Source organism: Equus przewalskii, chromosome 1 (assembly GCF_037783145.1).
Source record: "Equus przewalskii isolate Varuska chromosome 1, EquPr2, whole genome shotgun sequence".
Taxonomy (NCBI): Eukaryota; Metazoa; Chordata; class Mammalia; order Perissodactyla; family Equidae; genus Equus; species Equus przewalskii.
This window is the reverse complement of record NC_091831.1, coordinates 69,687,703-69,700,765: the sequence shown is the minus strand read 5'-3', so window position 1 is coordinate 69,700,765 and position 13,063 is coordinate 69,687,703. Positions and strand designations below refer to the sequence as shown.

Here is a 13,063-nt window from a genome sequence, read left to right as displayed (position 1 = left end):
TCACCTCCAGTTGTGTTTCTCAAACATTCACAGGAGCCACCTTGACTGCAAGGAGAAAGGGCTGTAGCCCAGGGTGCTCCCCACCCTTTGCCTGATGAATATTTCTCAGCACCTCCCATTCTTTCTTAAAAATCACACAAATTTTGCCTCCTACTGCTCTGTTTTCGCTTTAATATCAGAATTCATTTTTATAAGTTTATCAGAATTTAATATCAGATTTATTTTAATATCAGAAAAGTGTTTTGTTCAGGAGGAAATGCTTACCTGTCTTCTTGTTGGTGGGCCTTGGCCTCCTCACCCCCTGACTCGCGAGAAAGGGCAGGTAGCTGCTGAGTTTTGCTTGTTTCTGCATGTAATAAATCCTTCTAAGAGGAGGAAATTCAAACCCCTTCCTCTTCAAAAATTCAAGTAAATTTGCTGCTCTGAGGCCACTTAGCACGTTGACACCCGTGGTGCATCCCAAGTTGTCCTAGTTACAGACAAAAAATTCAAAATTCAAAAAGTGAATTTTGAGCCACACAGACTTAGAGCACAAAGTTTGTATGCTCTTCTTAGAAGGGCTGCAAGTGTCACTCCTGCTTCCTACTCCCTGGGGTAAAAGCAGTCACATGAGCGGTCACAGCAGGACCCTCAGGGGTCTCTCAGAGTGGGTTCCACTGCTCTCTCTGCTCCTCCCTGACTCCCTCTCAATGTGGGGCTAGTTCCCATTGCGTCCATTCCTTCTCCAGCCCGGCACCGGCTGCCCTGGCTTGGAGACCCTCCCCAGAGGCCCGGAAGTTGGCCGCCTCAAGGTTGCCCCTGTCCAACCCTCCACCAGGGCTAGGGATGCCCAGAGGGCCCACTGGGCACGGGCTCGCAGACACCGGCCTGCCTCAGCCTGGTGCCCAGGAGCACACGGGCACTGCATGTGTCCGTGCGGTGCAGGCAAGCACCGGCCACTCAGGTCTGCACGCAGACTCTCTCCTTCCAGCAGACACTGTGGCAATCCTCTGCTTTTCTTTTAGTATCTTACATTGACTCAGTTGAAATCCTGGCCTCAGTTTGGCCTGCCCTGCTTCTTGCCCATGTCCTGTCCACAGAGGCAGCCAGCCTCTTCTCTTTGGCCTGAGCTACTTTTCTCTACCAGCAGCCCTCTGAGCACCATGATTGTTTCTTTTCAGAAAGGAGCCACCTCTTCAGGATTTCAGGGTCACTGCCCAGGAGCCAAGTGCTCAGCCCATGCAGCAGGCTGAGAGTTCCAGAGACAGCTCAGGTAAGTGGAGCCTCCAGCTACCCAGGACCCTGTCTCACTCATCCAGGGTAGGGGAGGAGAAGCTTGGCTCATGACCACCATTTCTGAAGAACAGCTTTGTGGAGTAGCAAAGAGTGGCTTCATTTGTCATCAGGAGCAACCCTTTGCTAAATACCCCCTCAGTACCAGGCATGCTCATCGACTCCTCACTTCCCAAAAGGGCAGCAGAGGCTTATAGAGGTGCTGCTGTTTGACGTAGGTTGCTTGAGTCCCCTGCACCATGCTGCATCATAGAAAGGAGAGAATGTCAGTAGAGGGCATGGTGCCCTCCTGGCCTTGCAAGCCTCTAGGACATCTTCCTCATGTTCTGGGATCCATAACTGCTCTGTCCTCTTTGTACTCTCCCATGCACTCAGTGAAAGGCACGTCCCAGAGTGGGTGCTCAGAGGAAAGGGCTGGAGCTGCCAAAGGCCTGTCCTGGGGCCTGGAGACGGAGGCCCAGAGACTTATGGCCATGTGGCATGGTGACACAGGTCATCATGTCTGGGAGTCACCTTTTCTATCTGCAAAGTGGGCATCGCTGGAGCTGGACCCCAGCCTCTATGACAGGAACAGCATTCGCATTGCCTCCTGCTACAGCGTGGTGTGACCACAAGGCTCCAGGGAGCCAAGACCCACACACAGTACCACTGCTGGAGCACAGCAGTTCTCTGTCACTGTTGCTCCACCTGGGTCTAACCCCCTCATCTGTTTCTAGCTACAGAGGCCCTGGAGGAGGATGAGGAGACGCCACAGTTGATGCGGACCAAGAGCGATGCAGCCTGTGTGATCCAGAGGAGGCCCAGGTGCCGCACACCTGGAGAGGCCCAGAAGATCCGGCGACACCGGTTCTCCATCAACGGGCACTTTTACAACCATAAGGTGACATCCCAGCCTGGCATCTTGCTCGGGCCCTGAAGCTGAGACCATAGGGAACCAGCCTCAAGCATGGGCATAACTATTGGGCCTTCTGTAGGCCAGGCCCCAGGATAGTCATGTCAGAGTGCACTCTCACGATGGCCCTTTGTGCGGGTGTAGTCATACCCATGTCCTGCCAGAGAGGAGAAACAGACTCAGGAGGAGAACTGTCCTAACCAAAGTCACATCAAAATAACATTCCAGTTGATGACCCCAAAGCCTGTATTTTCTCCACCAAACACTCACTGTCAATCCATTCTCACAAGTCGCATGGTGTTTTGGAAAGTAATGCCAAGTTTATCTTTAATTAGGCAATTTTCTAGAGGGTTCCATCGAGCTTGATTGATAGTTTCGTGGGAATATAATGTACCCTGCTGGCATTCTTGCTTGGTAGGTTAAGCCCATGGTTGAGGTGTGCCCAGAGGTGCGTGCTTGTGTCCCAGAGAACTTGTACTGCTCCCGATTCCCAGCACTTAGCCTTTTGTCCGAGTATGTATTGTACTGACCTCAGGAAAAGATCTCCTTCCCCAGATGACATCATTCCATAAACAAACCAAACTGTAAAAGGAGACGTTGATTGTTACTATTAATGGCATGAGTGGCAGTTTGGGTGGGGTCCTAGATGGAGTGTCCTGTAACAGGGCCACATCCTGCAGCCCTGGGAAATGGAAGCAGAGGTTTCCAGTTGAAGCGGCTGCCCTTCTTGATAGATGATGACTCATGGGAGAGGGAGGGGGCCAGGATAGAGGGTGGTCTGGGGGCAGAGCCGAAGAACAGTTGCACAGGTGAGGCCTGTAGGAGCCATTCAAGCCTCTCCTGGGGCGCCTTGGACTCTGGGTTGAAGAATTCAGGAAGGCAAGCTGAAGGGACCCTGCTTTACTATCAGGACCTCCTTTCCACTCCATGCTAGGAGTGGTAGTGAGTGGCAATAGGGCTGCCTTTGCTCAGTCCAGGAAAACCTGGGACTATCTGAGAGCAGAGTTTCCTGAGACAGTGAGGGGGATGCAGGGCTGGAGTTAAACAGAGATTAAGAATAGTTTAGATCAGCCAAAAGACCATTATCTGCGTTGGGTATTCTTTAAATCTTGTTCCAAAAGGAGTTTAGTCTGTAAAGTGTTAAGTAAGCACCAGTCGCTAGTATTTGTATAGATATTGATATGCTACTCTAAGGAATTATTTAAAAAAATTCAAAGGAATATTTGCATGGCTTTAGGCTCTTTCCTAGTTCTTCGTTCCTAAAGAAAGAGCCTTTGCTCCATAACTCAAGGTACCGAATAGCAGGGTTTATCTTCAGTACATCCACCCCTCCTCTAAGGGATCATTTATCTCTGAGAGGTATGTCTGGCACATTAAACCTTATTTTAATGATTGCAAATGTCACAGGGACATGGAGATGCCTGAGCACTCTGTAGCCTTTGAAATGAACAGAAATGAATAGCAAGGGCTTTCATCACAGCCTTTCATGTCCATCGGAGCACTCTGTCAGGAAGGGCCCCTCAGCCAGCCAGCCTGACACTGCACACACTGTCCTGTAACCCAGTCAGGGCTTTACCTCCTAGTAACAGATCTACCTGAGGAATATGGGTCCATTCTTCCAGGAAAACTGACTGCCTTCTAGGAAATGGACTAGTGTCTCAGGCATGCTGGACAGTTGATTCACATCTCCTGAGTGAGTAAGGGGCTCCTTCTCTCTCACCTTGCTCTACATCCATTCAGAGTCAGTGTCCTTAGAAATCAGGTGACAGAGTACTTGAGTCACAGGCAACAATTTTAAGAAAAAGAAATTCCTAAAATTGACTTCCTTCAGTGGTTGTTCTGCGTTTTGTTTGCTAGAACGGTGTACTATTACTTTACTTAGTCATTTTCCAAAACTGTGCTGATTCACAGTAATATTGCTATGATTCCCACTGCTTTGCCCTGGCCTGTTGGATTCCGATGTGTTCTATCAGAGAGAAGCCATTGTGGTTAGAGATGGGACAGCAGCCACGGACCTTTGTTCCTACTTGGAGCTGCTTGATATCATCTTGAGAAAAGGCTTCAGGCAGAAAAAACACTAACAACGTTTTGTTGACAAGACCTTTGTTCTCCTTGACATAGCTTGACTCCTCTATTTATTCCATATTTCTTGGAAACTGAAAGCCTAGTCTGGCTTTCTGTGTAACCCAGAGTCATTCTGTACCTCATCTATGGAGGAGGCAGGTCTGGGTTTGAGTCTGGCTCTGGTACTTGGGGACCAGCTGGGGGCGTGGAGCAAGTCCCTCATGCACCCAGAGCCCCAGTAACATCCTAAGGAAAGCAGAGCTAGGACCATAGAGGAGGAATGTGCGAACATGAACTTCGTTTTGAAAAGCGAGGAGGAGCTCACCTTAGGGGAGTCGATCTCTCAGGGAGGCCCAAGTGCCATGGGGGTAAAGCATGGGGCTTCAGGTGGCTCTGCCCTTTCTAGATGGATGCCCCTGACAAGCTATTTAACCTCTCAAAGCCTCTGTGTCCTTTCTAAGAAAGGAGGCTAGTGACAGGTACTTCAAAGGGCTGTTGTAAGGTTAAGTCAAAGATTATATGTAAAATGCTTACAGGTTTACTACCTGGCTAGTGTTCATTGAGGACTTACTAAGATTCAGGCAATTCCCTGGTTGACTTCATATACCACATCTCATAGGCAAAGGCAAGGTACCTTTAAGAATATAATGGGGGGCCGGCTCTGTGGCCCAGTGGTTAAGTTCACGCGCTCTGCTGCAGCGGCCCAGGGTTCGGATCCTGGGTGCGGACATGGCACCGCTTGTCAGGCTATGTTGAGGCAGCGTCCCACATCCCACAGCTAGAAGGACCTGCAACTAAGATATACAACTATGTACCAGGGGGGTTTGGGAAATAAAGCAGGAAAAAAAAAAAAAAAAGGAAGATTGGCAACAGTTGTTAGCCCAGGTGCCAATCTTTAAAAAAAAAAAAAGAATATAATGGGACCCCAAAACTGAAGAAGCCGTGTGGCTGGAACACAGGGTGCTTGGGAGGGAATCCTCGTACCACATGTGCATCATAGTGAGCAGAGCCATGGATGGCATTGTTTTAGGCCATGGGGAGCATTCAGATATTTTTAACTAGAACATGCCATAAGACTGCTTCTCAAATTGTACTGTGCAGATGGCACCACCTGGCGTTCTCCTCAAAATGCAGATTCTGGTTCAGAATTCTGGGGCCAGGGGCCTGAGTCTGTTCACTGATACAGCTGGTCCAGCATGCACTTCTAGTTGCAGGGTTTCCCAAAGGTTGTTCTATTGGGCAGCAGTCTGGAGAGTGGATTGAAAGGGCTGAGACTGGAAAGGGAAAAGTTGGGAAGCTGATGCGGTGTGAGCTGAGGGCCTCTACTGGGGCCCCCTAGGGAGCCTGGAGAGGAGTGGACAGATTTGAGAACTCTCAGCCTTAGAATCAACAGACACTTGGTGATCTGATCAATAGCAGGAGTGAGGAAGAGACTGGTTCCCCCCACCCCTTGTGACTTACTACCACGGCACTGGTTCCCAGGATCTACAGAGCTGGCCCTCACAGTCTCCTGTAAGACATGAGCTGTTATAGCTTCCCCAGTGCGCCCAGATCTGGGCACAGCTTGTGTGTGGACCTATGTGAATGACAGGCGCAGGTGTTCCCAGAGCCCAGGTTTGCCTGCTGCTTCAGTCTGCTCAGCACCGTTAGGCCGACAGTGTGCCCAGACCCTGCATGATGTGAGCCCCATGTCCCCTCTGGCCCCACCCTGAATTTCCCCCGCTCCCTGTACAGACCTCCGTATTTACTCCTGCCTATGGATCCGTGACCAATGTGAGGGTCAACAGCACCATGACAACTCTGCACGTGCTCACCCTGCTGCTGAACAAGTTCCGAGTAAGTCCAGCCAGAGCAGCCTTGCCCTGACGCTGCTGTTTGCTGTTGTGGTTGGGGAGGGGCTGGCGAAGACTAGGGGGAGATGCCTGTGGCTCCTGGGTAGAAGGTCTAGTAGAGTTTCCCCTGTTGAGCTGGCATCTCTGGGATTTGAAGCAGAGAGAGGGGAGGGTCCTTGGGGACTTGTGTGTGTGGCACTGGGGGTGTGGTTACTGCCAGGGGTCCCTTTCTGTCTCTCTGGTCTCAAAAAGCCATGGTCTGACTTCCTGTTGCTGCCTTTGTAGGTGGAAAATGGCCCCAGTGAGTTTGCACTCTACATCGTTCACGAGTCTGGGGGTAAGCATCTGCCTTTGCTTCCAGATCATACAAACAAAAGTCTCTGTCCATTTGGCAAGCTCACCAATCGTGCTTCTTCTCAGGGCCGTGCTGGCGTGTGCAGCTGGCACAGGGCAACCCGTCCTCCTGGCCTTAAGACACGCCGTGCCCCCACCACAAATGCTTTTCCCCAGGCGAAACCTAGGCACATTTCTCAACCCTTTCAGAATCCCACCAAAACCACGTGGGAATCCGCCATCTCCAGCCTCACTCAGTTGGGAGGGGTTCAGGGTGGATGTGGGGGTCTGCAACACGGAGCTGAAGCTCCTCACCCCCTGAGAAGCATTGGAGAACTTGCATGGTGCTCTCTGCAGCACTTGCACGGCTCAGTCTAGTAACTGAGCAGGCCTGGCCTCCCCGTGTCCGCTCTCCCCTCTCTCCTGCTCCTCCGGCTCCTGTTCCTCTCTGAGCTGGGCCTTTGCTGAATGACACAATCATATATCATTCAGGGCAACATTCTCAGCGAGGTCTGGAGAAGGTTCCTGGGCCCCCTGGACATCCATTTTCTATCACAGTCCCATCCTGGATGAAACAGAGGCAATCCTAATGCCCCATGAATTTTCCAAATCACCTTCTTTTTCAGAGCGGACAAAATTAAAAGACTGTGAGTACCCGCTGATTTCCAGAATCCTGCATGGGCCTTGTGAGAAGATCGCCAGGATGTTCCTGATGGAAGCTGACCTGGGCGAGGAAGTCCCCCATGACGTGAGTAGGGGCTGAGGCTCCTGGAGGCCTACTCCTGAGGAAGGGCCTAGGTGACAGAATGGGGGACTCCTGAGGGCTCTGAAGGCGACCTTGGCCAGAGCCCTCTCAGGTGACGTCTCCAGGGGCCACACGGCTATCCTGAAGGACCCCAAGCCCAGCATGGGGATGGCTCCAGCCCTCCCTCTTCCTGTCAGTGACCGCCAGGCCCATTGGCTGGCTTAGGGGAAACAAGAAGTTGGGTCCTAGAAAACCAAGGCTGTGCTTTTCCCCTTAGGCAGGTAGAACCTCTTCCTCTGTTGGAGTGTGTTTTATTGACATTTCATTAAAGACCCACACAAACGTCCTTAACCAGGGCCTGTGGAAGGGAACTAGGTGTCTAAGTCTTACCACAGCCTGAGGCCTGGAGAGGCCAGGAGCACATTTCCAAACTCCCCTGCACAGAAAAGACCTATAGGGTTTGGACCAGTGACCCTGTATCCCTGGGGCCATTCAGAGCTATTGCACTTCATTCCATTGTTAGAAACAATAGTGTTCCCACCACTCCCCACCCCCTCCCCAGAGACCACCCAGTGTGACTGTGCTAACTATTGAATGCTTTTCCTAATATTCATCTTAATCTTTCCTCCCAGGGGCAGTAGTTTTCTTTGCAGTAAGAATGGGCCCCATCCTCCCATCCTGGGACACACAGCCCTGAGGGGCAGGGGCTGGGGTGGCCACTTCCATGGAGACTAGATGGTGCTGAATTGGCCACTATGGAAGCCACAAAGAAAAGGAAACATGTTTTTGGCTTCTAATTTAAAGCACATTAAAATGTTCTTGGATTTTCTAGGTCGCTCAGTACATTAAGTTTGAAATGCCGGTGCTGGACAGTTTTGTTGAAAAATTAAAAGAAGAGGAGGAAAGAGAAATAATCAAACTGACCATGAAGTAAGCAGCACTTAAAGGGCCAGTCATGGGTCCTGAACATCAGGTCGAGTCTGCAGGGCAGAGACCCCAGGGCTGGGACCAGGAGAGCTCTTTCCTCCAGTGCACCGGGTGCCCTTGCACAGCTCTTGGCTCAAGGATGCCTGCTAACCCTTGCTCCCCAGCACCGCTCTCTGGCCCCCTCCCCCCTATTGACACCAAGCTGGGGTGACAGCCTGCCAAAATGGTGGCATGCAGTCTAGTCGGACCATCCACCCTCAGCATCTCACCAGCATGGGAGAGACAGAAGCTGCTGAAAACTGGGCAGGCGGGTCAGGCAGGAGCATGGGTGGGCGCTGGACCAGGCTTGTGAGTTCTGCCGATGACACAGTTCTGGAGGAGCAGCTGAGTAGAGGGCCTGCTCCATGCACATTCAGCCTGGTCTTGGCCTTTTGTGCTAGTGGGAATTCTGAGCCTACCAAAAAGTGGTGGTGGTTGGAACTCCCTGCACCAGCTTTTCAGTTTCAGGGGACCCGTTCAATGGAAAGGTGAGTAGGCGTCACCTGCTGGCTCCTGGGGAAGCTATGTCAAGTCCTGGCTGTGTGAGGTTAGCTGGGTTGCGTGCCCCAGTGATTTCTCTCCCTCTGGAAGGTGAAGCATGGAGGGGACATGTGGAGGGTGCTCAGCCAGGGCCAGGGTGAGTCCCTCTTAGGAAGGGAAGGAAGGAGGCTGCTCACTGGGAGGGCCTGTGGTCTGAGGACTGGTTCAGATTCTGGCTTCTGGCTGAATAATTCTTGGAAAGCCACAGCGCCCCTCGGCTTCCATCTGTGCAGTCAGACCCCATTTGGGCCATCAGCTGAGACCTCCATCAGAGGGCACAGTCTACCATGCAGTCAGCAGTGTCACTGTAGGATTTTGGAGCTGGAAGAAACCTGGGGTCACCTGGTCAATCTGTTCAGTGTACAGAGAGGAAACAGAGGCCCGAGATGAGGAAGGTTGTAACACAAGTTATTAGAGAGCCAGGCTTGAACACAGGCTTCTTGATCCCTGCTCTGCTGCCCTGTCCACTCCAGCATGCTCCTTTCTCTGCTCAAAAATCTTTGGGATAGAAACATCAGCATTCTGCTTTGAAGCTTAACAGGGTCTGCAGCCCTGTTTGACTGCTCCTCGAAGACAGTGGTCTCGCAGGGTGTGGGCCTGGCTCTTCCCTGTCCTTGGTGGTGGAGAGATGGTGGCCGCTAATCAGCCACTTAGGAGCTGTGGGTCTCCTGGCCAAGGCATCTGTGCACCCCCTTGCTCTGCTCCCTGTCCCCTCCAGTGTCAGTGAGTCCTCTTGGCTGTGTCTCTCTCCAGGTTCCAAGCCCTGCGTCTGACGATGCTGCGGCGCCTGGAACAACTAGTGGAGGCCAAGTAGCTGGACAGCATCTGCCTCTTCCAAAGCCCCCAGCAGCCAGTGTACACTGAGTGCCAGTGGCCGGGCCCTGACTGGTCACACTGATTGATGGCCACCAGCTGAGGAATCCAGCAGCCATGCTTCTACCTGTCTACCTGCCTGAGTCCCATGAGTCCCATGTCCCTGGCTCTTGGCTCCAAGGTGACTACTCACAGGGCCCAGACCCAAGTCTGAGGAGCCAGGAACTTGCTTGGTGGGGTCTGTGCATAGACTGGCCTGTGTAGTGAGCAGCTCTGAAGCTGTGGCACCAGCCACATTATGTGGCTGGATGGTGTGGCCAGTCCTATTCTCTCCACATCTCTCCTGCTCAGGGGAGCGGTAGATGACTGAGCCCCTGGGCCCTGAGCTCCATCTGCTTTCCCAGTGCCTGGCTCAGAGTTTCTGCAGGGCCACAAACCCCTGTCCTCATCATCCATATGAACTACATGATTCCTGTCTGCCTTCGCCTCATGCTGCCACTCAGAAGCTCTGCCAGGAAAAGCAGGGGCTGCCAGCAGGTTTGAGACATGCCCTCCTCCCACCCATCACTTCACCATGGCATCCCTGGCCTCCAAGCCTCTGATGTCACCCCGTGAACCTCACACAGCCCAGCACCCTGGCAGCAGAGGTCAGACTAGAAATAAGAGCACAAGCATCCTATCTTCTCTCTGCAGCACTCGCTCTGGACTTCCTCAGTGAGTAAGGAATTCTTATAGGGAGCGTGCTGCAAGAAACATGTCAATTTGATCACATGGGGGAGGTAGCCCAGGTGGCATTGGAAGGATGCCTCCCCTGTAGGTGAGAGTCCAGGGGCTGCCGGGCAGCACCTTGGGAAGGCAGGGCTCAGTCCCCATTGCTGCTGTTCCATGGACACCTGCGTACCTCTTGCCCTCTCTGGGCTTGCATTCCTCCAGTCTCAAAGGAGCAAGATAAGGAGTAATGCCTGTTTGAGGAGAAAGGACTTTGAATTCCCTGGGACCAGATACTGAACAATTTGGGTTTATCAGCTGGTGGAGAATTTCTGGAATGAAATAGAAGGTCTTTGTAAAACTATGCAACAGTTTACATCTGTCATGTGAAGTGTTTGTCCAAAACAGAGCAAATTTTTCTCCCACTGGGGCCTGTGGATAGCAAATTTAAAGAGAAGAACTATAAAGTCTTCCAAATACAGGAGATTCCACCTCTGCTTCTTGCTGCAGCTCCTCATCAGCACCTATAAAGAACAGAGCTTGGGGCAGCCATGCCATGTGGACCTACTTTTCAGGGTTTCCCTCAACTCGCTCCATCGTCACAGAGACATGCAGAGAGATGGCTGGGGAAGGCCCGGCCGCAGTTTCTGTTATCTGTGCTCTCCTTTAGCAGCATAGTTTCCTAGGTGCTCAATAAAGGTGTGCTGTACTGGAATTAGGACCAAGCTTTCTTTTTGCTGTGCGTGTCCACCCTGACCCCCTGCTCTAACCCCTGAAACTCTTATCCTACAGTATTTATGGCCAAATTTGGCAGAAGAGCTAAAGCTGAGCCGCAGCCTGCTGCTCTTGACACGATATGACTCCTTCATTTCCCTGCATATCCTGGGAATTGATGTGGGGCCTGGGGCAGAGGCCCCCGTTGGGCATGGAGGAGGAGTCATTGGTGTGGGTCTGTGGGCAGCTTGGAAGATGAGTGATAGAATCACCCTGAATCACAGAATCTCAGCATCAGGAGGACCTCAGGAATCTTCCAGGCAGGGACTCAAGTGGGATGGTGCCAGGGCCTACGAGAGGGTGGAAAACAAAACAAACAGGCTGCCCCAGGTCATTTTACTCCCCAGCCAGTATTTACCACCTCAGGTCTAGGACAACTGCCAGGCCATTGTTCAGCGGTAATTGAGTGACTGCCTTGTGCCACACCTGTGCTCCACCCTAGAGGGACAAAGACAGAGCCACAGTCCACCCTCTTTTCAAGGGTCTCCTCATCAGGAGAAGCAGGCCAGATACCAGGGATGCTCAGGGGACCAGCAGAGCAGGGAGCCGGTACAGGTCCCGGGAAGGACGCCTGAGACTGAGCCCACATTGGCTAAGACAGTGTGTGTGGCATTCCAGCCTGAGAGACACTGGCCAGCCGGGAGCAGACAGGGCCTGGCACATGGGAAGCCGTTGATCAGGAGCCCCTCTGTAAGCATGCACCGATTTTGCTTTTTCAGTATGGGGTATTTTTTGTTTCAAAATTTTTTGCAGTTTTACAATATTAGTTAAGGCGTGTCTAGGTAAGCATCACTTTTGAAATAGACGTTTTCAAAATTAACTTCTGAATATCATAACTAAGAAAAATCACTAGCAAGTTGCACAGGAAAGGGGAAAATGTACACTTCTATAGTCATCTGAGCGGTTAACAAATCTTTTTCCCAACAAAATATTTGCTTTTCAGAGGCCACTTGAAAAACTGCTAATTCAGCTCACAAAGACACCACAGTTTCCGACTTTCCCTGCTAGGCTCTGTGGTTTCCTGCTGATTTCTGTGGGCGCTCCACTGTCCTCTCTCCACAGAGATGACAATATTTCTTACAGGCTCCTTCGCTAACGGGTATCTCAGGTAATAAATGGATCCAACGACAAGGTGAAGATTCCTGAGAGAGAGTGTCCTCTCCTAAAACAGGACTCCTCCCAGGCCAGGCCTCAGGCACTGAGAAAATCACAAACACAGGATGAAGTCAACATGATTGCAAAAGGACTGGACTCAGGAAAAACAGGGTGGTTTGCCCAGAACAAATTACCAGAAGGAATCAAAAAACAGCTTGTTTTTCTCGTGGTGATAACCATATGCTACCTGCTGGGGATGTTTACCAGAAAATGGATTAAAGAGCTTCCCACTATCAAAATAAAGCCATGGGTTCACCCAGGACACATCTGGACCCTTCGTCCCGGGGAAACAAAGCAGGAGGCTTATCTGATCTGAGCAGGTACCTTGTGGAGGAGCCTGCCATGCAGTGTGCCTGTGTGGGCAGGACACAGGTGCCCTGCAGCTGCAGAGCAGCGGCCATATCCTTGTCAGGTGCCCGAGGTGGGCAGCAGACCCCCGCCCTGCAGTCCCTCAGCCATGATCAGGCAGGAAGTGCAGTCAGAGCCAAGCTGTTCTGAGTATAAAAACAACCAAATGCATGTGGTATATTTAGGCCCCAGGGGCTGTGATTGTCTGCGAGAAAGCCAGCTGCTGACCTGCCCCTGGACTCAGCCGTGGGCGTGGGGCTCTGCTCCCTCCTGGCTGGGCTTGTGAGATGTTTTCTGCAAACCCAGGAATGGGAATTCCCCAAGTTTCCTTTCCTGGAGGACCCAAAAGAAACAGAAAGCAAAGTCTCAGGCTTGATGGTGTCGACTGAAATAAAGAGCCTGGGTGATATTAGTGAAGAAGTTTATTCACTAACCAGCGTGAGGAGTTTGAACCCCAGGAAAAACAGTTCAACAGAGAGCGTGCTCTGATGGAGCTGCTCCGAGGGGTGTGAGTTTAAGTGCAGCTTACATCTGTATACTGTGTGTACAACACAGTGCACGTGCAGGGAAGAAGAAGAGAAAAAGAACTTACAACTAGATTTCAAAAATATCAAAAAAGGG

General features: G+C 51.5%; 1 protein-coding gene across 4 annotated transcripts in view; it reads left to right on the top strand.

Annotated features, from left to right (window-relative positions):
• The window catches only part of RASSF4 (Ras association domain family member 4), a 34,498-nt gene extending 23,618 nt beyond the window's left edge, over window positions 1–10,880 (top strand). For 2 of the 4 annotated variants that reach the window (XM_008529366.2, XM_008529365.2), the window contains exons 5-11: window positions 1,161–1,252; window positions 1,989–2,152; window positions 5,963–6,064; window positions 6,346–6,397; window positions 7,020–7,141; window positions 7,971–8,068; window positions 9,398–10,880. In XM_008529366.2, the coding sequence (XP_008527588.1) occupies window positions 1,161–1,252; window positions 1,989–2,152; window positions 5,963–6,064; window positions 6,346–6,397; window positions 7,020–7,141; window positions 7,971–8,068; window positions 9,398–9,458 (691 nt within the window). In that variant the 3' untranslated portion in view covers window positions 9,459–10,880. The remainder of the gene's footprint in view (window positions 1–1,160; window positions 1,253–1,988; window positions 2,153–5,962; window positions 6,065–6,345; window positions 6,398–7,019; window positions 7,142–7,970; window positions 8,069–9,397) is intronic. The other 2 variants (XM_070567231.1, XM_008529367.2) reach the window with 1 other exon arrangement.
• The last annotated feature ends 2,183 nt before the right edge of the window (window positions 10,881–13,063 follow it).